General features: G+C 41.8%; 1 protein-coding gene across 1 annotated transcript in view; it reads left to right on the plus strand.

Moving 5' to 3' along the window:
* Nucleotides 1-24,184, plus strand: part of LOC144824831 (lanosterol synthase-like) — a 146,496-nt gene that overhangs the window by 85,651 nt on the left and 36,661 nt on the right. The window contains exons 15-18 of the mRNA XM_078683820.1: nt 3,696-3,801; nt 8,123-8,188; nt 15,517-15,597; nt 18,771-18,941. Coding sequence (XP_078539946.1) covers nt 3,696-3,801; nt 8,123-8,188; nt 15,517-15,597; nt 18,771-18,941 — 424 coding nt within the window. The remainder of the gene's footprint in view (nt 1-3,695; nt 3,802-8,122; nt 8,189-15,516; nt 15,598-18,770; nt 18,942-24,184) is intronic.

Genomic DNA, 24,184 nt, shown 5'->3' on the forward strand with positions numbered 1-24,184 from the left:
GATTCTCAGAATCTGGCCCTTTGCGAGCGGATTTTGGTTTGAAGAATCTGGCCCATACTTGTGTATTAAGCAACAAGCGATCAAGTACATCATGTTTCTATCTGATGAGAATAAGGCTATATACATTGGTAATGATCCTTCAACTCTTTAACAAACACCAAACTGCAGTGAGAGGCAATTATGTGGTGTGACCTAAAGAAGAAATAGCTGAGCAAAGCGAGAAGAATGAGAAAATATAGAAGGGATACAGACAGGTAGAAGAGGGAGGATAATGCTACACTTAGTGCATCGGTTCGTCACCTTTTGGGAATGGCTGCCAGAAGTCAAACTTTGAATTAGCAAGTGTTTATCATGGAAGCTTGTATGTGGGGAAAAATATGTCCATTGGATGGAATTCCTAAGAGGACTGGACATTATAGTTTTTCCAGTGGAGACCAAATACAACTTATTTTACATTTAACTACTAGGTAAAGTTTAAATAACGTAAAGTGGCATGGAAGGAAGACCTACATTATGCGCCAAATAAGAAAAGTACCAAGGAAAATCTGGTTTAGTTAAAAAATAAATGACAATACCTAATTATTTGAGCCTTCAACTGTTTTATAGGAAATGTATAGAATATATAATCGTTAAGATGTGTACTTTTACAGTGAGTAGAAGTGATGCAGGTATCTTTGTATTAATTCTGTTTATTTGTTGGTTGTTGGATGAGGATTTTGGACCTTGTGTCATGTGGTGAGCAGGTGCAAGGGAATGCCTCACCAGCAGGCACACTGACCATCCTTGTTGCAATATTTTTAGGAGGACAACTTCGTTTTTTTGTTTTGTTAATATGCTCTGATCCGAGTCGATTAAAAAGAGGTAGGGTGAACTTTGCAAAGAGTTTTAAAGAGAAACAGAAGATTTTGTAAATATAATTGAAAACACGTGAACTAGTTTTATACAGCATTCTACAGAAAGAAAAAGGATGTGGGAGGTCACTGTTTTAATAGTCGATTAGATGTACAATGTTTTTGTATGTTTAGGTTTATTGTTAGCGACAAGATGGAGAATGTTATGGTTCATAACCTCGAACAGGCCCCCATATTATCTTGCAACTGAGTACCCCAGTTTACATCACAAGTTCACTTAACACAAATTCATTATTAAAAAACACACTCAAGCACCTCATAGTATGCTTATTAGCAAGAGATAAAGGTCAAACATGAGGGAAAAGAAAAAGCTGAGAGACAAAGCCAGAAAACAACCACCATCAATAGCAACATAACTACACCACTAACGTTTCCAGCCTCCTCTAATCCTAATCTGGATTAAAACCTCAGCCTAAACAATGAAGACCTCACCCTTGAACACCTCACGAGTGCCCCCATGGAATACTTCCAAAGTTCCTGGATCAATCCGGGTCCATACCCATACCCGATTACCCGATTATTTGGTGCTTCTCATTTTACAGGCAGCAAATTTTACTTTGCTCGGCTATATCAATTTACACCTTGAGGACCCCGAAGATAAGCAATCAGTAGACCTCATTGAGGAGGCTCCCCACTCGACCCCCTTCCACCATCAAAATGTATCTTACTTTAAGAGGAAGCCCTCAGGGTAGTGTTAGACCTCCTGAATTCCTCCTTGGTCACAGGTGTAGCACCTCAGAACTGGAAGCATGCCTTGATACTCCCTTTGCTCAAGAAGAAGGGCCTTGACCCTCAGTGCTAGTCCAACTTCACGGCAATTTCACTTCTTTTGGTTTTTTTTCTTCAAAACTTTGGAAAAACATGTTAATACTCAACTCTCCTCCTTCTTGACCACCTCCAATGTGCTGCACCCTTCCCAGTCTGGGTTTAGGGCATGTTTCAGCACCGAATCTGCCCTTCTTTGAGTCATGGAATTTCTGAGATCGACTCTGGTAGGACAGTCACCCTTATACAGTCTTACACTCTATTCTGTTGGATAGGCTGACAGCTTTAGGCTTCGCCGACACTGTCTTGAAGTGGTTATCCTCCTTTATGAAGGCTCAAACTTTTCAGGTCTTTTCAGCAAACAACCACTCTTACATTGACCCGAGGTTTCGCAGGGGTCCATTTTGAGCCCTCTGTTGTTTAACATCTACCTACACCCCTTGATGGATGTGATTGAAGAATCCGGTGTTAACATGTTCTCGTATGCGGATGATTCTCAGATTATCTTTTCACTATCCGATGCTCGAAAGGAAGACCCTTCCCCTCTCAGGAAAGGATTGGCCAATGTCGCACTCTGGATGAACAGAAATGCCCTCAAACTCAATTGCGATAAAACCGAAATTCTGATCATGGGAAATAACCCTGATCTCTGGGTAGTCAACCATTGGCCTGCCTCATTGGGGCCTTTGCCTGCTCCGATGGACAAAGTCAAGATTCTCGGTTTCATTATCGATAAAAATCTGTCTGTGACACCACAGGACTCTAAGCTTACTACCTCCGGTTTTTCCATTCTGAAATGGTTTAAGAAAATACTCTGGCTGATCCTTCTAAGTTCACAGAGAACTGTGCTTCAAGCTCTGGTCACTTCCAGATCAGAAAAAGGAAATATTCTATATCTGGGTGTTGACAAAACTTTGATTCGTCGCCTGCAGATCATCCAAAATGCGGCTGCCCACCTTCTCTTTCAGCTGCCGAGTTTTTCTCCCTTGCTGCTTAGACTGCACTGGCTGAGAGTTGACAAACGGATTATGTTCAAGGCCTTGTGTTATATGTTTTGTAGTAGACACAGACTTGCTCCTTTTCATATCCAAGCACTGGTGTCTCCATATGTCCCCACCAGCCAACCTTGCACTGTTTTTAGTGCCCAAGTTTCTCAGAGTTCGTCTTAAGGGGCGTTCCTTTTCCGTGTTGGGCCCTCAAACTCTGGAATTCCCTGCCATTCGCTCTTCGATCCTGTAACTCACTTCTTCAGTTATGTAAAAACTTTACAACTTTACTTTTTAGCAGCCCTGATTAATCCCCGCCTTCTTAGATATTCCTCTTGCTTTGCTATGCTACTGTCTGCCGATAGCGCTGGGAGACCCTCTGGGGAAGCTGCGTGCTCTATAAGCTTATTAAAATAAATACCCTTCCAGGAAAGCTCTGGCTGATTTCACCTGTACAGACACCTAACAGCTTCTTTCGTTATCATACCTAACCCTTCCGGGAAAGCTATCTCCCACAAGTGGCGCTCTTCGGTATATGCTGCAGTCCGTCCACTGGAGAATCACGTCACTCGTTCCTGTGGCAGGATCACTCGCCCCTCTGTCATGCACCCTCCTAGGCCCAGTGAAGCAGTAGAACACAAGACATGTGTGCCATCTCCCCCACGACTCCGAGACTCCTGCTCAGAGAAATGCTTAGGGGATTGCCACCTCCGATCCAGGCCATGCGAATGCAGAACAACTGCAGTGTCCATCTAGGCCGCCTCACAGTTTTTTTCTCACTGGAACAGAAGCACCAGGTATTTCATTATCCACCTTAGTCTCCGTTCAGCTCCAGAGGGACCTGGACATCAGCCAGGAGCACGAAGAGATGTAGCCGATGACATGACTTAGACAAACTACAAATATATTTTTAGTTATGTCATGCCCAATACATGGTCTCTAAGTAGGATATTACCATTAATTCATGGCGTATTTTGATTATTAGTCTCTTGAGAATGTTGACGAGTTAGCAATGTGTTTTTGTTTGCCTCAGGTGACATTATGATTGATTACACCTATGTGGAGTGTACGTCAGCAGTCATGCAGGCCCTCAAACATTTCCAGGACGGTTTCCCGGATCACCGTATGAACGAGATAAGGTGAGAGCGGGGGTGTCCAGGTGGGTTCTTCACCATATGTGCAGACCTGCAGATTTAGTGGAGAAAATGAAAATGCATGCACTACAGCCCGGGTTTAGTGGACGCGTTGAGGTTTATGGAAGATATTGCGAAGCCTGAGAGGGAGTGTTAGTGAGTTATGCATGGAGACCTACAGAAGATTAGAACCACAGAGACAAGTAGGTTCTCAAATGACAATAGTAGGACATTGGATTGTAAGCACGTGCAGGAGATGATGGAAGACCAGCAGACCAATCAGGGAAAACCATTAGCTATTTCGGAGTCCAGATCTCTAAGTAAAGTTAAAAGATAAAAGGCACTGCACAAGAATGTTTCTAGAAAATGTGTTGAAATACTACAAATAAGTCATTATACATAAATGTAGGAGAAGGGGCTTAAATCCAATGTATGGATGTCTGCCTGTTATACATTTAATGCATAAAACCCATGGGAAAGTAGTTTAAGCCAGGACGCTGTTGTTAGGAACATCAGTTTCTTAAACAGTGTCTTGCTCACTGATATCAGGTATTAGAAATCTACAAAACAAGTCAATCTGAAATGTATGGATCTATTCTTTTCAAAAGGATGTCTGAGGCCCTTTTTCTTACACATAGTTTGGTTCAAAAGCAGAGCTAGAATTTCAAGGTCTCCTTCCGCTGAAGCCTCATAGTACTTCGGCCAGCCTTTCTTTAAAGTAGTTGCATCCTTTCGCCAGATAACCACTTTACAAAAGTGAGTTGCAAGTGGATGTATGTAGGCAACCTTTTAAATCAGCTAGGACTGCACACAGCGTGTTGAGCCAGAACTGCTGTTCCTGCAACATGTGTGAGGTGCCAAGAAGGGATCCATCTGTATGTCAGCCACCTCACAAACAAGGCGTTTACAGGTTTTCTGCCATCAGTAATGTCTGTAGTCTGAGATCCACGGAAAATGTGACAGCTATGCAGGAAACTGCTTAATAAAATAAACCTTGGTAATGTGGATTGGTAGTGCTTCTGCTGTTTGAATGAGCCATGCCGTGGGAGGACATAAGAAGAGTTTCAAAATATTTAACATGCAAGTCTGTAATGATGATAAGCTAGACTGTCCTTGGGTTGAGTCCTAAACCGTAGGTCAAAGTTTGGTTATAATCCATGACTCTGTTTCACATTTACGGGTCACAGTAGTCGTAGGACTCCCTGAGTATACACGTTAGGCCTTTTGTTAGGATACTAGGTCAGTTAGGGATGACAGGGTGGTATCGTGTGTGGGTACTGAAGTTTACAACTGGGGTTCAAGCACCACTGTACTAATGCTCTCCAATCAGACAGTTACTTCCTTAGGGCACTTGACTCGCGATTAGTGAAGGAGAACATCCAAGTTGATAGGGATTGCAAACTCACAACATCACACAGTAATTAACGTATCATGCCTTCAATGTATAGTCATTGCTTTAACCTCAAATAGAACATTAAAATATTGAGAGCTCCATTGAAGACAAGGAAGTGCTCCGGCCTTTCAATGGCTGGTAGATGCTCGGAGCATCAGCATTCCAAAGTTTGCCTCTGTTCACAGCTGTTGTTGTGAACAAAAGCCTCAAGGAGCCTGAGGGAATTTTAACCCCCTCGGGCTCCGTGAGACCTTTGTATTACTATTTAGAACATTCTGCCCTCTAGGGGCGGAATGTTCTAATAGCTTTATAGCTCTCCGTAGCGGGCTATACCAGCCATTAAAGTCCCGCTCCCTTGTGAAAGGCCTTTACAGTTGGCTAGGGCCTTTAACGCTGGAGCGGGCCTTTAATGACTGGTATTGCCCGCTACGGTGGGCTATAAGGCTATAGAAGAAAAAAGAAGACTTTATTTGCCTGGTATGTAAAAAGAATAGTTGCAATTGAAATAAGCAAATAGAAAAAAGAAGATGCTGAAACCTTCCAAATAGAGATATGATCCCAAACGTTTTAAATTCTCCAACTGTTTAGTTGTACTATAATATTGTATCTAAGGCAGATGCCATCATCTGAGTCTGCACACTAGTCAACTTAGAATTTCAGACTTTGTTAGATCCTAGTTTTTCCTTTAACTTTTTCTCTCAGTATAATCATGTTTGTGCAAGAGGTACAGAAATAGGGACTCTTGACCCAAATCAGGAACTGGCATGTGCATGGCACCACACTGCACAATTGAAAAGACTGAAGCCTCCGCTTGTCAGTATCCAAGGATATAAAAGGTATCCCACAATAATTTCCTATGACAGCGGTCTTGTCATTGGTGCCCATTTATGACAAAGTTCACAGTTACTGTTGACCTACACCAACCTGAGGAACCTACTGGTTGTAAATTTCTGTCGCTGGGACAATTATATAATGGACCATTTTGCACTGTTGAGTCTTTGATGTACCAGAGCACTAGGTGCACATATGTCTGGATCTGTCGGCTTCGGTTAGGATTTCGTGTTTGGGTCCAAGCATGAAACTTTGGGAATTAACCCTCTGAAGCCATTGGATTCACTTGTTCCTACTTCTGGACTTTGGTGTTTGTTTGATCAGGCCCTACATGTCAAGTGGATAATAAAAGATCAAAATGGAGACTTCTCTATCTTCAAAATGACTCACTGGGGAGTCGCTGGGCATGATTCCTGTGTGTGCTCATAAGTGTGACACTACGGTGAATTTCACAGTGGAGGGTGTCGGAACTTCTATCATGTCCGCCCATGAAAGAGCAACCAATGGAAAGCAGTTACGAGACCTGTAAAGTCACATCTGAGTCCACAAATGAGAGCAGACACTCCAAGAATGTCCCCAGGATGCACTGGCATAATTTATTATAATGCTATGTGAAAACCAGCAATCCCATCTCTAATTTCCTTATTACAGGAGTCTCGTGACGTTCCTAGTTGCTTGTAATAAAGAAATGACATAGCTGCTCTACTGTAATAACTTATTACAGGTGAGTTCTGAGATAACAATGCTGCTGCTGTGGTCTGCAGCGGAAAGGAAAGGCAGGTCAAAGAGCATAATCAAAGCTGCACTTTAAAGAACGAAACATGACTTTTCCTTCTGTTCTTCTAAATGAACAGTGATAAACAAAAAGGATATATTTATAGCAGCATGTTTTTTTCCATGCCTTAAGTAATAATAAGAAAAATCTCTCTGCATGTTTCTACACATTTAGAGCTACAGCATTATTATTTTTTTAATTTGACTTGGATTAAACTGATTATCTTTTTGAAACAAATATCGAACTTCTTTTAGTGTTTAAAATTATATTCTTCATATTAGCAGACAACCTATCTCGTTTACATGAAAGAGCACCACACCCAGGATTTAAGTGGATTGTGAAGGGTTATACTGTGACCATGTATTGTTAGAAATAAAGTCCTACCCTGCCGTACATTATAAGGATATTATAGGTCACATCTGAGTTCTTGTCTACGGCCTCATTACCTTATATGGTAATGGGATTCCTCAGTGACTTGCAGGGTCCTTATAACAATGTATGAAATGTGGTTTTATATATATATATATATATATATATATATATATATATATATATATATATATATATATATATATATATATATATATTTATATATATGCGCAGACTCCAAGGAAACGCCACTTCCAAATCCTAGTACAGCACAGGACCGGCGAGGCAAGCAAGGAGACGGACCACAGCTTACAAAATCACAGGTTTTTAATTGCAGGAAAGGTTGGAAGCAAACGGGCAAGACGCGTTTCGGGCTCCACGGGCCCTTGATCATATATATATATATATATATATATATATATATATATATATATAGGATGTATGACACTACAACGCATGCTTTTACCACGCATGCTGTTACAACGCAGTTTTTACAACGCATGCTGTTACAACGCATAGCGCTTTGGGGTGCTGGATAGTGAATAGTTTAATTTACTATTCCAACTCCAGTCCCCGTGGATAGTAGGGAAGGTGTTGGATAGTAAATTAAATCTATTCCCTGTCCTAGAGCGCCCCCCAGCGCAATGCGTTGTAATGGTTTTCGTTGTAAAACCTGCGTTGTAATAGCACTGCGTTGTAAAAGTTTCGTTGTAAAGGATGTTTCCCATATATATATATTACTTGCTTTTCAGCGTTGAGTTTTGTATGCCTAAATGCAAAGAAGGCATGGTGTTCTGCTTTATTCTAAATCAGTGGTTCTTCTGCATTTTACCCTCCCCCATGACTCTTATTTTCTTCAGATTTCCTAATTTGGTAAGTATATGGTTATCTCTTCCATCTGTTGGATCCAACAATTAGGTGATAAACCTGCCTGACTTTTAATCTTTTGTCTCTTGTAGGGAGACACTGCATCAGGGCCTGGAGTATTGCAGCAGGGTGCAGCGACCAGATGGATCCTGGGAGGGGTGAGTTCATTCCCGGCCTGGAGTGTAGCGGCATGTGTTATTTGACTGGTTAAAGTGTTTGTGCTGTAAACAGCTATAAGAAGTATCCTCTGCAGAACTTATTCTTTTTGGTGTGTAATTTACAACGGCCGAATGTGCACTATGGGTGGAGGAATAGTTTAGTAATAGTTTGAGTATGTATTGCCTGGGAACGTACTATGAGTGAGTAAGTATTTTGCCTGTGGCCTATACGTAGTATAATTTAGGGCTTGGTTTCAGATCTTCGCGGACGGTTTACTCCGTCACAGCGGTAACAGATATCCTGTCCGTTAAAATATAAATCCCATTATATCCTATGAGATATATATTACGGCAGACGGGACATCCGTCCGCCAAGATCTAAACCAGGCCCTTAGTCTTTGTTAACAAGGGCACTCTTTGTAAATGTGGGATTATATTGTACCAGTGTCTCGATCTCAGGCTTAAGTTGGCCGTGTTATTTCATAAAGGCTCATTTGTGGAATCTTTAGTGTATGTGTGGGTGTGCAATAACTCAGTGGGTGACGTGTGCATTACCATGGGATCTGGGATTCCAATCCTAATTCAATTTACTCATCTTTTCATCTTTTGAGTGAGATTCAATGAGTATAATTGTGTTTGGTGTTAATTTGTGATGGTATTTGAAGGTGGTGGGCACTACACACTTTCAGGAGCGAGGACATTATCAGGGAAAGATAGTGAAAGGCAGGAACGGGGGACAGATGGTGGGAAAACTGATAGGAAAATGGTGACAAAAGGAGAAAACAAGAATGAAAAAGAATCTGCAAGAGTGAGATGGAGACAGGACATTCACAGTAGTGGAAGAAAAAGAATGTCTTAATACTTACCGGTAATCTTCATTACCCCGATTAGGGTCCTCCCCGTCCCAGTCCTTACTACGTGAGGCAGTCCTGCCTCCACCCAGCCAATCACAACGCCAGTATTTCCATACTACATAAGCCCCGCCCACCTACCTCCATGCCTGTTATCAACAAGACTCCAACACAAACACAGCAGGAGGGAGGGAGGGAAGAGGACTGGGATGGGGAGGACCCTAATCGGGGTAATGAAGATTACCGGGCAAGTAATAAGACATTACCCCCTCATGGGTCCTCCCCGTCCCAGTCCTTACTACGTGAGAAACTCACAAGCAGAGAACCAATAAAGAAAATACGCAGGACACCAGGGATCCCTGCAGATTACAAAACTGTAATCATTAAAAGATCAATGAACAACAGCGTTCAAGATGCCAACAGAAAAACTGTCAGCAGAGGCATGTAAAACATCAAGTCGATAATGTCGCACAAACGTATGATGAGACTGCCAGGAGGCCGTCCTACAAATCTCCTGGATAGAGACCCTGCCGCCTCAGCCCTGGAAGCAGACACAGAACGCGTCGACCGACCCTGCACATGAGACGGTGGAGGCAAATCCAAAGACTTGTAAGATTGACAGACCGCCAAATGGACCCACCGACTGATCGTGGAAGTGGAAACCTTCTTCCTCTTAGCCACACCCCCACAGGAGACAAACAGGGCAGGAGAACTCCGGAACCCGAGGGAACGTTGGAGGTAAATTTGGAGAGCCCTGCAAACATCCAAAGAAGGGGGAACGTGGGAATCCCCCTCAGCAGGCAAATCAGGAAGAATCACCTCCTGCTGCAAATGAAAACTCGAAGAAACCTTAGGCAGGAAAGCCGGATCAAGCCGCAAAAAGACCCGATCCAGGAGGAACTGCAAATGAGCAAGGCACCCAACTATCCCAACTTGCGAGCGGAGGTACTGGCCAACAGGAAAGCCACCTTAGCGGACAGCCATAACAAATCCACCTCCATCAAAGGCTCAAAAGGGGGCAACTGCAGACCACGCAAAACAGTAGGCAAATCCCAAGAAAGAATGAGAACAGGAAAACCGTCCGGCAAAGCCGAAAGTTCAGAAGAAGCCGACTAACTAAAGAGGCAACACCCTCCAAGGAGGGCCCAGGACCCCGATAAGCACGAACCGCTGCCCACTGAGCAGACAACGTGGAAGGGGAAAGGCCTTTCAAAAAACCATCTTGGAGAAATTCCAACACAGAAGTAAGAACCCCCAGTACAGGATCCACCCCATGAGAAGAACACCAAGAAACAAAAGAACCCCAATGATGACCATAGCACTTAAGGGTCGAAGGGCGGCAAGACAACTGGATGTCACGAGCCACCACCGATGAACAACCCAAAGACTCCAACGTCAACCGCTCAAGAGCCAAGCCGTCAGCTGTAAACGATGAAGACAAGGCAGAGACAGGATCGGAAACTGAAGAGGAGACGGACACAAAGGAAGTCGGACAAACCGACCCTCCGCCAGCCGCAACAGGAGAGGAAACCAAATGCGGCGAGGCCAGAAAGGAGCAATCAACAGGACCGAAATGTTCTCCCCCCGAATCTTCTGCAGCACCCTCGGGAGGAGGGGAATGGGAGGGAATGCATACAGAAGGCCCGAAGGCCAGGGAATCGAAAGAGCATCCACCGCCCAAGCCTGAGAACACAGCACCTCCGAACAAAACCGGGGTAGGAGAGAGTTGTGAGGGGATGCAAAAATGTCGATCCAAGGAGTCCCAAACCGTAGGCAAAGAGACAGGAACAGAGGAAGAGAGAGATGGTACAGAACAGAAGACGGAATGTCGCGGCTCAAACGTGCGCATGAAAATTCAACCGTCCCGAAATGTACACCGCCCTCAAGGCCAACAGATGAGATTCCGCCCAAGCGTAAATCATGGAGGCCAACATGCTCAGAAACGCACACCTGGTCCCCCCCTGACGGTTCAAGTAACAACGAGCCACCTGGTTGTCGGTACGAACCAACAGATTCGCCCCGAGGAGAGGAACCTGAAAGGACTGCACCGCCTCCCAGATAGCCGCCAACTCCCGCCAGTTCGAGGAATGGGCGCTGTCCCCCTGAGACCACCGACCCTTGGCTTCTAAGGACCCCAAAGTGGCCCCCCAACCCCAGAGACTGGCATCTGTCATCAACAAAAGAGGAGGAAGACAAAACCGCACCCCCTTCTCCAGATTGGGAGTGCAAATCCACCAGTCCAAGTCCTGAATCAGAGCAGGAGAGAGAGAAATCAGATTCTCGTAATCTGCCCGTTAGGGGTTCCACCGAGCTAACAGATGAGTCACTAAGGGCTTGAGATGGAGGCGAGCCCAAGGAACCACAGCAGTGGTCGCAGCCATCAACCCCTGGACCCGCAACCAAACACGAGCTGGGGCAGAGGGACGACTCAACAGATCCCACAACAGAGTCTGAAGGGAAAGGATCTGAACAGGAGGGAGAAACACCGCCCCCAGAGAGGTGTCGAACAGACCCCCGATGAACTGAAGTCTCTGAACAGGATTCAGATGAAACTTGGCCAAATTCACCTTGAACCCCAGCTCCTGGAACAGGGACAACGTAGCCTCCACCGCCAGAAGAGCCTGAGGGAAAGAGGAAGCAGAGACCAAACAATCATCAATATAGGGAAACGCGGAGAAACCCTGATGTTGCAAAACCCCCACAGCAGGAGCCAATACCTTGGTAAAAGTCCTGGGAGCAGTGGAGAGGCCGAACGGCAGAACCCGAAACTGGAAATGCATCCCCTGGACCACAAACCTCAGGAACCGCTGACTGGCAGGATGAACCGGAACGTGAAAATAGGCGTCCTCTAAGTCCAGGGAAGCCAAAAAATCTCCCTCCTGGATGAGGGGAATTACGGACTGCAATGTGACCATCCGAAAATGATCCAACCGCACCGATTTGTTCAGGGAATGGAGATTCAATATGGGGCGGAAGGAACCATCGGGCTTTGGAACCAGAAACAGCCGGGATTAGAACTCCAGGCCCACTTCCTCCACTGGAACCGGCACCACTGCCCTTTCTGTAACAACATGGCGAAGCCAGACAACATGGCAGACCGTCGCACAGGGTCTCTTGACAACGGGGTAACCAGAAAAGAATCCAGAGGGGAGGGCCCCGGAAGGGAAACTGGTAACCCCACCTGATGACAGCCAAGACCCATTGATCGGAGATCAGAGCTGACCAACGGTCCAGAAACAAACGGAGACGAGCCCCCACAGCTGCATAGTCACTTTTGTCTTGCACCAGAGGGAGGCTACTGCTGTTGCTGCTGAAGCCGGGATTTATAATGGAACGCGGCCCCCGGACCACGGGCCCGACCACGAAAGGGTTGAGAGGACAATACCCCTTGAAAACCCTGCTTTTGGAAAAAATACCTTTTCTTAGGAGCAGGCCAAAAAGGCTTCAACAACTTCTCCTCCGCAGAGCGCTGCACCATCGAATTCAAGGCTTCACCAAAGAGACGGGGACCCTCAAAAGGCAGTTTATGGACTAAGGTCTTCTGTGCATCTCCAAGACACCAAGGCTTTGTTCACAGAGACCTCCTCCCAGCCACCGCAGCCCCAGCAGCAGAGGAGAAAGCCCACAAGGAATCAAAAGTGACATCCGACAGGAATTGCGCCAAAACCTCCATTTGAGCCAACAGAGGAGTAGGGTCCCCCTGATCCTGAAGACAGTCAAACAGCTTCTCGAAATCCTTGAGCAGGACCTGCGACGCATAGGCCGCATAAGTGCTAGCACGCAACCCAAAGTGAGAAGCGGCGTAAGAACGTTTGAGAGCAGATTCCACCTTACGCTCCACCGGATCAGACAGGAAAGCCTCCTCCGAAGATAAAGAGGAAGAGGAGGAAGCCATAGATGACAAAAGAGAATTAACCTTCGGAATCGCAGGAAACTGGGAATCAAAGTCCGCCAGGCGATACCGCTTCCCCAGGAATCGCGGAATACCCTGCTTATCCACCTCAAGCCATCCTTTTGTGAGGATATCCTTCAGGACATCATTGAAGGGGAGGTCATCCACCACAGAGGAACTATACTGTGCTTAAAATCCCTCCTCAGTCAGGGATGTAGGGTCAAACCCAAGCACCTCTCGAATATGGACCAGCATGTCAGAGAAAACTTTGCCCTGGACGTACTTTCCCTTAGTGGAATTGTCCATGTCTTCCTCATCATCCTTAGCCCGCTTAGCCGCAGGCTCCAGCAGCGCAAATTGGACCGCAGAATGAATTAAGTCCTGCAAATCAGCCCTAGAAATCTGCAAAACGTCATCCTCCTGCAGATCCTGAACATTATGCTGCTTGGAAACAGCCTGAGCCGGTACAGGAGAAGAAGCCCCTTCAATGCAAGGAAAGGGAACATTACCTGCCCCACATATTAAAGAGGGGCCTCTAAAGGTCCAACTATGTTCAAATGAGCCTCAAGCCACACAGAGAGTTCTTGAACACAAAGTTAACAAAATATAGAAAACAAATTGTATTTATTATTATTTAGCAAGACAATGATTTTTATAGTGTTTAAAATAATCAAGAAACATTTCATTATATGTGGTTCAAAAATATTAAATACAACAGAACTATAGCAAAAATACGATTTCCAATAAAATTCATACTATGGCCCTCACTCCGAACTACACAGTCATACTACCATACATACATCTCAATTCATACTACTGCCACATGTTCATAAATCCTAACACGCAGATGTATAGATCAGCGAACAATAGGGAACAGTGAGAACAATATCCCAAATCACTCGGACGGCTTATGTAGTATGGAAATACTGGCGTTGTGATTGGCTGGGTGGAGGCAGGACTGCCTCACGTGGTAAGAACTGGGACGGGGAGGACCCATGAGGGGGTAATGAGATGAGTCAAGGCCAAGGGCCTGATTTAGAATAGGGTGTATGGAGTAAAGGCATTTAGGGTGGCGAAGGACTTTTCGTCTGCCTCCCTGCCTTAACGTCACCCTTCAGATTAAGAATTTACAGCCTAGCCATCTATAAATTCTTTGGATTTGAATGAACCACCGTCACAATGGTTTATACAAAGCCACTGAAAAGTATGAAGTTTGGTGCGCATCTATCTTTTGTGATGAATGCTTATACTAAACATTTGACGTGTTTACATTTTTCAATGAGAAACTCGCAAAGTGGGCGTTCGTTTAGAAAAATGTAAAACTTGAGGCTCCCACACCATGAGTGTTTTGTTTCATGGTATGGGGGAGAGCGGGCCATTCTTTTGATTTTTACTCTACCTTGCCAAAAACCTGATGATGAATAAACAGCAAAAAAACAAAAAGCCATCCAACCGCCCACTCTAATTGAGTGGACCGTCGGATGGCTTACTCTGACAGCCCGTACTTCATTGGGCCATTGGAGGAGTAAGTCAGTGATGGAGCCAGAGTAGGCTTGTTTGTCGACATACTCTCGGTCTGCCCAGCCCTAAATTGGGGGTGGGATGGCCTGAGAGTTTGGCGGCCAGGGTATCCGGGCATTCTGTTGTCATTGCAACTAATTACCCTCTCCCCCAAATTGGGCCCTAATTACCTTGATGCTTGGAAACTCTGGAATTCAGCAGCAGGATTCATAAGAAAGACTTGGGATCTTGGCCCTGCACTTCTTTTTTTTGTTGTTGTTTTTTTTTAACAAATTAGGCACTGGTTAACATACCGCCTAATTTACACACCTAGGTACAATTCACTTTGCGATCTGCACTATTTAAATACCAAGTTTTATGGTTTATTATAATACTTGACTAATTACTGAAGGAGTGGATTTAAATTTAAAATCTACCCAGGTTTACAATATGAATGAGTTTATATTTTGCATTTGGATGGGAATGCATTATTCAGGTGTCTGTTTTGTTTTGCAAGCAAACATGAAATGCATATGTGTTTATACAATTTAATCATACATGTCTATCATGTGGATAGAAAGATATTTTGTGAACAAGTGTCTATCTTATGTATTGCTATATCAGATTATCATTTTTTGTGGGCCTTTGTGTGTTGGCAAATAATTGATGCGTTATATTGTCATGTATGTAAACTGTGAGCGGGTGCGTATTTAACGAGTCAGTGGATTCATATGCTTTCTACTTTGTATATCTGAGACTCTATTGTATTGATTTGTAATGTGTGGGTGCTTTTTATGTTCAATGGACATGTATTGTGTGTGTGACCATTGGGCATAGCTGGGTGTTTCATGGAGGGGTTTATATTTTATAAATGCCAGCGTAGTTAGCATGCAGGTTATTCTTGTTTCTTGCATTCGTGTTGTGTGTGGTGCGTGTTTCCTGGGTGAGTGCCTATTATGCTGCTGTTTTTTTGTTTGTGAGTACATACCTTGTGTGTTGCTGTATGCCATGAGTCAGTGATATTTGTTGAAATTCTCTCAAATTGTTCCTGTACTGATCCATCTCTTTCTTCTTGGCCTCTGCAGGAGCTGGGGTGTTTGTTTCACCTACGGGACCTGGTTCGGGTTAGAGGCATTTGCTTGCATGGGATACACCTACCGTGATGGGTATTTTTGACACTTGGTTTTACTCCCATAAAACGTTTCACAAATATAATTATCTCTAGGTGCATGCTCTTTGAGGCGGTCTGCTCTATTGAGTTCAGTGCAGTGTTTTAAGTAGTGAGTTGTGTCTGGTGAATGAGGGCCACAGGGCAAGTTATTGCAATTGGTTGGAATAAGAAAACATTTTAAGGCTCTCGAAAAGGGCATTAGGAGGGGACTAGCTTTGATCTTGCCAAGGAGTTATGTTTTGGGTGGTTGCCAGGGAAACATTTGGCCTCCTCTCCTCATATACTGGGATTTGGGCATGATGAGAAAATTGTATTTTGTAGAGCAGAGTGACCTGTTCTGTTTGTATAGAATATACATAAGATAAACTTAATGTTCAGTTCCACGACGAATAGAAGGTCACTTCATCCAAAGTAATTCTTTCTTTCAAGGACCATGTCTTCCTTTGAAGTCCTCAGAGACAACTTTGTTTGTGAGCTTCAACCTTACTAATAGTTGTATTTGCACGGTGCCTTTTTCTAGGATTTGTAGGAGCTAAACCGTATAGAATTTGAATTTGAATTTATTTAAATTTATAGAGCGCACGTTCACTTTGCAGTTTCTTGGCGCTGGGGGAGATATGAAGCAGAAAGACACAGAACTAGAGCTAGAATGCAAATTAGAATTAGGGGCTGAAAGCTTGCTGGAACAAAAAAGTTTTTAGGGCCTAGCGAAAGTATAGCCAGAGTTTATTTTTACAGTGTGTGACCAGGCCTACACCAGCCGACAGCTGAGGCTTGAACCTCAGTAAGGGAGAGTGTGGTTCCTTGGCACTAGGCTTGGCTGCTTACCAGTTCTGAGAGTCTCAGACCAAGCTCTCACTTGCAGTACACAGCGTGTATACTTCGGTCATTAAGAAGACAAAGACATGTTGAGGTCTGTCAGCAGCCTCTGCGGCTGATGTGCTGAGGAACAAAGAATTGCTGCTGTGGGCCAGATTGACTTACATTTGGTCTATAATACAATAGACCAGTGTTTTTTAACCTGTAACATACAACTGAATCCATAGCCAGCTCGATGTACTTTTTTTTGGAAGCAAGTGGAGGGGGTGTCTGTGTGCAGAAGCAGCAGGTGTCCTTTGACCTACCTCTTAAGTGTGTGTGCAAGGGGGATAATTATGCCCTAATGGAACTACCTTGGTAACTCATTCTACATTTTTGCCCCTCTGATTCTGCTCCTCTGATGTCCGCTTCGGTAGCTTTGCTTACATTGACAAACTGTTTGCCTGTGTAACTGTTTCTTAGGGATCACTGAAATAATATCGAGGGACAGAATATCGACCAACAAAAATATCGTTGACAAAATATCGAGAGACAAAATATCGAGTTTCTATCTACAAACAGGTAAGTACAAAAATATCGAGTAAAAAATATCGTTTACAAAAATATAGTTGTAAAAAATATCGACTTTAATAAAAACAATGTTTAATTACATTAATATAAAAAATTAATTACTAAAATATACTTAACAATACTTAAAATAACTTTTAATAATTAAATAATTAATGAAAGTAAAAAAATAATATTTTTTTAATCATATTTCTTAAAACATATATATATATAGTAACAAAATTTAATTAAATAATAGCCAATATTATTAACGTACAAATACAAAACAGTAAAAATTACTATTCCCACTCCAGTGGGTGCAACAGTAGGGAAAGCGTTGGATAGCGTAGGGGTTAAAATTACTATTCCCACTCCAAAGAGTGCAACAGTGGATATATGACGTTACAATGCAACTTTTACAACGCACTACCATTACAACGTAAGTATTGGTAAGTATATAATAATTTTTATAATTTAAGTTATTTAAAATTAATTTAATATAATTTAATTTAATTTAATTTCATTAAATTAAATTAATGTACATTTAATTTTACATTATTTTTACACTGTACCCCTGTACCCCAAAAACCCAAAACTGACCCTGAACCCTAAAAAAACCCTTTACCCAAAAACCCAAAACTGACCCTGAACCCTAAAAATACCCCTTTACCCAAAAACTAAAAACTGACCCTGAACTCTAAAAATACCCCTTTACCCAAAAACCCAAAACTGACCCTGAACCCTAAAAATACCCCTTTACCCAAAAACTAAAAACTGACCCTGAACCCTAAAAATACCCCTTTACCCAAAAACTAAAAACTGACCCTGAACCCTAAAAATACCCCTTTACCCAAAAACTAAAAACTGACCCTGAACCCAAAAAATACCCCTTTACCCAAAAACTGACCCTGAACCCTAAAAATACCCCTTTACCCAAAAACTAAAAACTGACTCTGAACCCTAAAAATACCCCTTTACCCAAAAACCAAAAACTGACCCTGAACCCTAAAAATACCCCTTTACCCAAAAACTAAAAACTGACCCTGAACCCTAAAAATACCCCTTTAATTTAACATAATTAGCAATTAATCAATTAAATTAAATTAATTACCAATTACATTTTAATTAATTAACAAATATTTTTTAATTAACAATTAATTAAATATTACTACCAATTATTAAATTTACATATTTATTTAATTATATTTAAATTACTTCCCACCCTATTCCCCTATAAACCCACAACCCGCTACAGGAAATAAATTATTTGAATTTACATAATTAGCAATTAATCAATTAAATTAAATTAATTACCAATTAAATTTTAAATAATTAACAAATATTATTTAATTACCAATTATTTAATTACCAATTAATTAATTATTACTACCAATTAATAAATGTACATATTTAATTAATTATAATTAAATTACTTCCCACCCTATTCCCCTATAAACCCACAACCCGCTACAGAATAAAATGACACAATAATTTAAAAAAAATCATTAATTAAAAATAATTATAACAGAAAATGACACTTTTCACACATATTATAACATAAAAACACTATAAATAATTAAATATTATTTAAAAAACGATATTTTTTACTATCTAGATTATATACTTGGATATTTTCACTTTCTATATTATTTACAGTCGATATTACTTCACTTACCTTAAAAACGATATTTTGGCTGTCGATATTCTGTCTTGTCGATATTTTGTCCAAACGATATTTAAAACTCGATATTCTGTCCAAACGATATTTTGGAGTCGATATTATGTCTGTGCACCGTTTCTTAGGTCTGCATGCAGTGAGGTGGTCTCGGCCTGCCAGTTTTTGCTTTCCCACCAAATGGCAGATGGCGGGTGGGGAGAGGACTTCGAATCGTGCGAGCAGCGGAAATATGTGCAAAGCAGGAACTCTCAGATCCACAACACATGCTGGGCCCTACTAGGACTGATGGCTGTCAGGTAATGTCTCCCCATTCACACCACGTGTCACGACTCAGAGCTGTCGGGTACTTTGTTGCTCTACATCGGCGCACTTCATTCCTGCTGAAACCCATTGGGATTGCTGGCCAAGGTTTACTGACTCCCCAGTATTGCTGCTGCCTTCCACATGAGCAGCCTCCCCAACATTTGTGTCTAACAAGAAAATGTTAAAACAAGAGAATACTTTTATTCTGAAGGTAAAGTCTGTAAATGTCTGGGAGCTCTTCCTGAAGACACATCCGGCTTTAATGGAAGTGAGTTAGTGATATAAGGATTGGGGTGGTCGGATTGCATTGTCGAGTGATTTCAGAGACATGCTTTTCACCTTTCAAAGAAGAAGGTCTGAATTTGGAGGGCAAGTCCAGCTTGGACATAACTGCCTTGCAGGTCTTCTTCCCAATTGTATAGTTTATGCATATTCTCTCCTTCCTGAAGTGAAAAGCAACACATGAGACTCAGGGTCACCTTTTAGGAGCTTCTTGAAACTTAGAAATGAAACCCTGAGAGTAAGGCCACCTAAAAGCCCCCCCCCCCATGTTGTGTGGCGTTTTAGGCTTCGAGTGAATTCTCCTGATTCATGCCCTTATATAGGTCAAATTCTCATTGCCCTTATATAGGCATAGAAATCAATCCCTTATTTAGACATAGCCCGTGCAGACCAAATACAGGCATGGCTACTTCCACCCGTACAAAATGTCACAACTTATTCTTGGAAAATCGGCTTAAGCAGTTAGGGAACTCCCTCTTGCTTGAATATTGATTTGTCCAAGAACTTATGTACTTTGCAAAGAACAACTATTCTCTAGGGGTTCTTTCCTAACGTTATTATGCCCTACTTTACGTCAATCTATGGCATTCCTAAACACCTTCAAGGTATAAATATACCTTCACTTGCTATGGCAAACTACTGTGTGGTTCAGAGCAGTTTGACTATCTACTTGCCCGACGCAGCTCGCTACAGCAAGTGCCGAAGGAAGCCGACCCTCCAGCTGACGCACTGATCAAGGCACTGCCTTTCTCTCGCCGAGAATCCAGCTCCAGTGTTTCCAAGCTCCCCTTGCGGATCACTGACATAATAATGAATACACAAATATAGAATTACCAAAATATCGAGGAAAAAATATAGAATGCAAAAATATCGAATTCCTATCTCCAAACAGGTAAGTACGAAAATATCGAATCAAAAATATTGTTTAAAAAAATATAGTTAGTCAAAATATTGAATTTTTAAAAATGTCTTAAAAGTAATTTAAAATTAATGAAATAATTAATACAATGAACTAAAACATACTTAAAAATACGTAGATAACCTTACAATTATTAAATAATTAATTGAAGTTATAAAAAATTTATTTTTTTATTTTTAATACATATATATATATATATATATATATATATATATATAAACATAATATTAATAAACAATATACAATATTTTTACCGTAGGATAACAGGAGGGTAACATTTACTATTACCACTCCAGTGAGTGCAACAGTAGGGAAAACATTGGCTAGCTTAGGGGTAAAAATGACTATTCCCACTCCAGTGGGAACAGTAGGGAAAGCGTTGAATAGCGTAGGGGTAAAAATTACTATTCCCACTTCAGAGAGTGCAACAGTAGGGAAAGCGTTGAATAGCGGGAGGGTAAAAATTACTATTCCCACTCCAGAGTGTGCAACAGTAGGGAAAGCATTGGATAGTGGGAGGGTAAAAATTACTATTCCCACTCCAGAGAGTGCAACAGTAGGGAAAGCGTTGGATAGCGTAGGGGTAAAAATTACTATCCCCCCTCCAGAGAGTGCAACAGTAGGGAAAGCGTTGGATAGCGAAGGGGTAAAAATTACTATTCCCACTCTAGTGAATTTAACAGTAGGGAAAGTAATGATTTAATATATTAATAACAATAAATTAAATATCAATACCAACAACATATTAATTTAAATTAATTGCTAATTTAATATTATGTAATAATTAATCAATTATAAATACAAATACATATTAGTTATTAAAATGTATTACCTATTCATAATTAATTAACAACTAATTAATTTTCAATAACAACAACTAATTAATAATACAAATTAATACCAATTAATAATTAATTAACAGTAAATTAATTATCAATACACAAAAATAATTTTTAGGATGTAATTAATTACAATTAAATGATTTCCCATCCTATTCCTCTATAAACCCACAATCCGCTACAGAAAATAAATTAATACAATGATCGTAATTATCAATTAATAAATTAATATAAATTAATTGCAAATTAATAAAGATTAATTACCAATTAACAATAAATAAAAAATCAATACCAATAAATAAATAAAAATTATTTACTTAATTACAATTAAATTACTTCCCACCCTATTCCCATATAAACCCACAAACCTCTACAGAAAATAAATTAATAAAATTAACATAATTATCAACTAATCAATTAATGAAAATTAATTAACAATTAACAATTAATTCAAAATGAATACCAATAAATATATAAAAATATTTAATTAATTACAATTACATTACTTCCCACCCTATTCCCCTATAATCCCACAACCCGCAACATAACTAAAATGCAAAATTAAATAAAAAATAATTTGTAATTTCTAAAAATGAATATTTAATCTAATATAATTAAATTACAGCCCACCCTATTCCCCTATAAACCCACAACCCGCTACAGAATTAAATTATGCAAAAATTAAATAGCATAAAATGTATTACTTAAAATAAATTTCAAAAATGATATACACTTTTCACACAAATACTAACATACAAAATTACTTTAAAAAATAAATATTATTAAAAATGTGACATATTTTAATACCTATATTATATACTTTGATATTTTGACTTTCTATATTTAAAAAAAATCGATATATTACTTAACTTCAATTCGATATTTTTTACCACTATATTCTGTCCATTCGATATTTTGTCCATTCTATATTTTGACTTTGATATTTTGGTAATTCTATATTTTGAATTCGATATTTTGTCTTGTTACCCCCCTTGCGGGGTGTTGGGAAATCGAGTCCCGAGACTGAGATACCAGACCTTCTTCATTCTAACTAAAGGTATGGAGCTGATTAGAACCTAGAGAAACCTTTGGTAGATTCTTGGCAAAAACAACTAAACCTATGCTACACAATACTTACTTCTTCCCGCGTACTAGAATTAGGTTAGGTACATTGGGATAGGCGTATTTAGAAGCACCAGTTGAGTATTTTAGTCAATGTTATTTAGGTATGTATTTTGATATGGCTTAGAAACCATACAATGCTTTTACAGTATTATTTTATAATACTCTTCTCGCTGTACGCTTTATACTTTGCAGTCTGCTTAACGAATGTAGCGGTTCACTTTTCTTGTATGAGAAAGAAGACTGTTCAATAAACCTTTTTATTGAAAACGCCCGTCTCTATTTCTCTGCAACTCTGATGAAACGAAGCATGCACGATTGACTGAGTGAAATACTTATGTATTGTTTCCGCGACTCTAGAGATATATTTCTTATTCTTGGGAAACAAAGTTGTCATGTTTATGCGGTTGTCAGAAACGAATCCCTTCTTGTGAATTCGAGAAAGTTTCTACTGACCTCTGAGCTAGCTGGCACTCACTATTAAGTTTAGTATATTCGATAGAGACCTAGTCGACCTCAGTCCTACATCTAATCTATAGGATATATTATTCCAATGTGCAGAGCCTATTGGGAATATAGGAACTACACTACCCCCCCCCCTTTTAGACATTTTATAATTCCAATGATGCATTTTACATTAGGTTTCAACTATTCACCCCAACAACAAGGAAGGTCTGATTCTCTCAATTTGTTACAAAATAGTTTTATGACCTTTTACGACACTGTCCAGAAGAACAGAACCTGTCTCCAGATAACCTTTGAGAGAATCAGGCATGCCCTTTCTCAGCCAGACAGTGGATGGGGTTGAGAGTATTATCCTGAAGCAGCTAGTGTTCCCACAAAAAATGCACATATCCTTTGGTGCCCATCCCTGGCGTTCCACTTGCATGAGATGATGCCTTTAACTTGGCGCTCCCCGTGACTGACATTCTCATAGAATTTTATGCTTGTTTACATTATGACTGAGTGAATGAATGGAGCGGACGCTCCTGACCTCGGAGCAGACTTTAGCCACACTCACTAAACGACTTGACGACTCGGAAGAGCACGCTGTGCTCACGGCCGAGGCCAAGACGGAATATCAGACCGCCTGCGCCGATCTCCGGAAGTATAATTTCAGGGCTTACGCCTCTAGGATGCATAAGGACAGGGACAAAACGGGGGCGCTGTTGGCTTGGATGGCGAAGCAGGACACCGAACTTAAGCCAATCACAGATATTATCAACCCGGACGGTGTGTTGGTGCGCTCACAAGCCGAGATTCTCCTGGCGTTCCAGCGTCATTATACACGAGTGTACGGGACCCCGACCCAGTACTCCCCATCTTCTGTAGACAATTTTCTAGACCCTCTGACTCTATCCACAATATCGGACACCGACAAACGCTCCCTCGACGCCAAGATTGCCCCATCTGACATCACCCAGGCGATACGGGCCATGTCTCGTAACAAAGCGCCGGGGTTGGACGGCTTCCCACTGGAATACTACTCGATGTTTTCCCCCCTGGTGGTCCCTCGTCTGTCGCGGGTGTTTGGGGCGTCTCTTCATCTAGGCAGGCTGCCCCAGTCACTACGAGAGTCCGTGATCGTCACCTTTCCCAAGCCCCACAGAGACCCACTCCATTTGGGGTCGTATCGCCCCATCACGCTCCTGTCTGCCGACTGTAAGATCCTGGGGAAAATCCTGGCGGACCGGTATGCGAAGATCATTCGCCCATTGGTCCACCCCGACCAATGCGGCTTCGTGCCGGGAAGAAACACCTCCCAGAATCTCCGTCGAGTCTTCCATGTCCAGGATCAGGTGCGTGACCGCTTTCCTCGCGCCGCCTGTCTCATTATGGACCTGGAAAAGGCATTTGACACCCTCACTTGGCCCTATCTCTTCTCTGTCCTGCGGCGCCTTAATATCGGTCCGACACTCATGGCGTACACACGCCTCCTGTATACCGATCTCACCGCCCGAGTTCGGATCGGGAAACATATATCACCAGCATTCGGAGTTCGGCGGGGCACAAGACAGGGGTGCCCCCTGTCGCCGCTCTTATTTGCGTTAGCGGTCGAACCGCTGGCGGTTCG

The sequence above is a fragment of the Lissotriton helveticus genome, chromosome 3_1, assembly GCF_964261635.1.
Source record: "Lissotriton helveticus chromosome 3_1, aLisHel1.1, whole genome shotgun sequence".
NCBI lineage: Eukaryota > Metazoa > Chordata > Amphibia > Caudata > Salamandridae > Lissotriton > Lissotriton helveticus.